The following is a 725-nucleotide window of genomic DNA, read 5'->3' on the forward strand; positions in this document are numbered from 1 at the left end:
AGCGCCTGGTGCCCGAGCGTGGCCCCATCGTGTTAACAAGCCCTGGGGGGACCATCCTGGCAGGGTTCGGGGAGGACCGGAACCTCCCTTCAGTAGTGTGGAAAAGAACCCACAGGAGTCCATGCAACTTCTGTGATGTGGTTCCTGAGTCAGGGACTCTGTTTCCAAACAGATACGCAGATGTAAAGGGGGGCCTCAGGGATGCAGCGGGGAGCGCCCGGGCCGGTGGAGCCCTGGGTTCCGTTTGGTCCCAGGTCCCAGGGTCGCGCGCAGGCAGGGTGCCCCCAGCTCCATCCTGCCTGTGGCCTAACACGAGCTCCGTTCCTTTGCAGGCCCAGCATCCTGACCCCCGCGCGGTGCATGGGGCCATGGCCCTGCTGCCCGGGCCCGCGGAGCGGCGGGGCAGCGGCGGCGGGGCCCGCGCCCGGCACGTCATCATCAACGTGGGCGGCTGCCGCGTGCGCCTGGCCTGGGCCGCGCTGGCTCGCTGTCCCCTCGCGCGCCTCGAGCGCCTGCGCGCCTGCCGCGGCCACGACGAGCTGCTGCGCGTGTGCGACGACTACGACGTGAGCCGCGACGAGTTCTTCTTCGACCGCAGCCCGTGCGCCTTCCGCGCCATCGTGGCGCTGCTGCGCGCCGGCAAGCTGAGGCTGCTGCGCGGCCCGTGTGCCCTGGCCTTCCGCGACGAGCTGGCCTACTGGGGCATCGACGAGGCGCGCCTGGAG

The 725-nt window shown here is 70.6% G+C and overlaps 1 protein-coding gene across 1 annotated transcript in view; it reads left to right on the forward strand.

Annotated features, from left to right (window-relative positions):
* Positions 1-357: 357 nt before the first annotated feature.
* Positions 358-725, forward strand: part of KCNG2 (potassium voltage-gated channel modifier subfamily G member 2) — a 25632-nt gene continuing 25264 nt past the window's right edge. Inside the window, exon 1 of the mRNA XM_040264249.1 lies at positions 358-725. This exon is cut by the window's right edge and continues 10 nt beyond it. Within this exon, the coding sequence (XP_040120183.1) occupies positions 369-725 (357 nt within the window). The 5' untranslated portion in view covers positions 358-368.

Source organism: Oryx dammah, unplaced genomic scaffold (genome assembly GCF_014754425.2).
Source record: "Oryx dammah isolate SB20612 unplaced genomic scaffold, SCBI_Odam_1.1 HiC_scaffold_22, whole genome shotgun sequence".
NCBI classification, from domain to species: Eukaryota; Metazoa; Chordata; class Mammalia; order Artiodactyla; family Bovidae; genus Oryx; species Oryx dammah.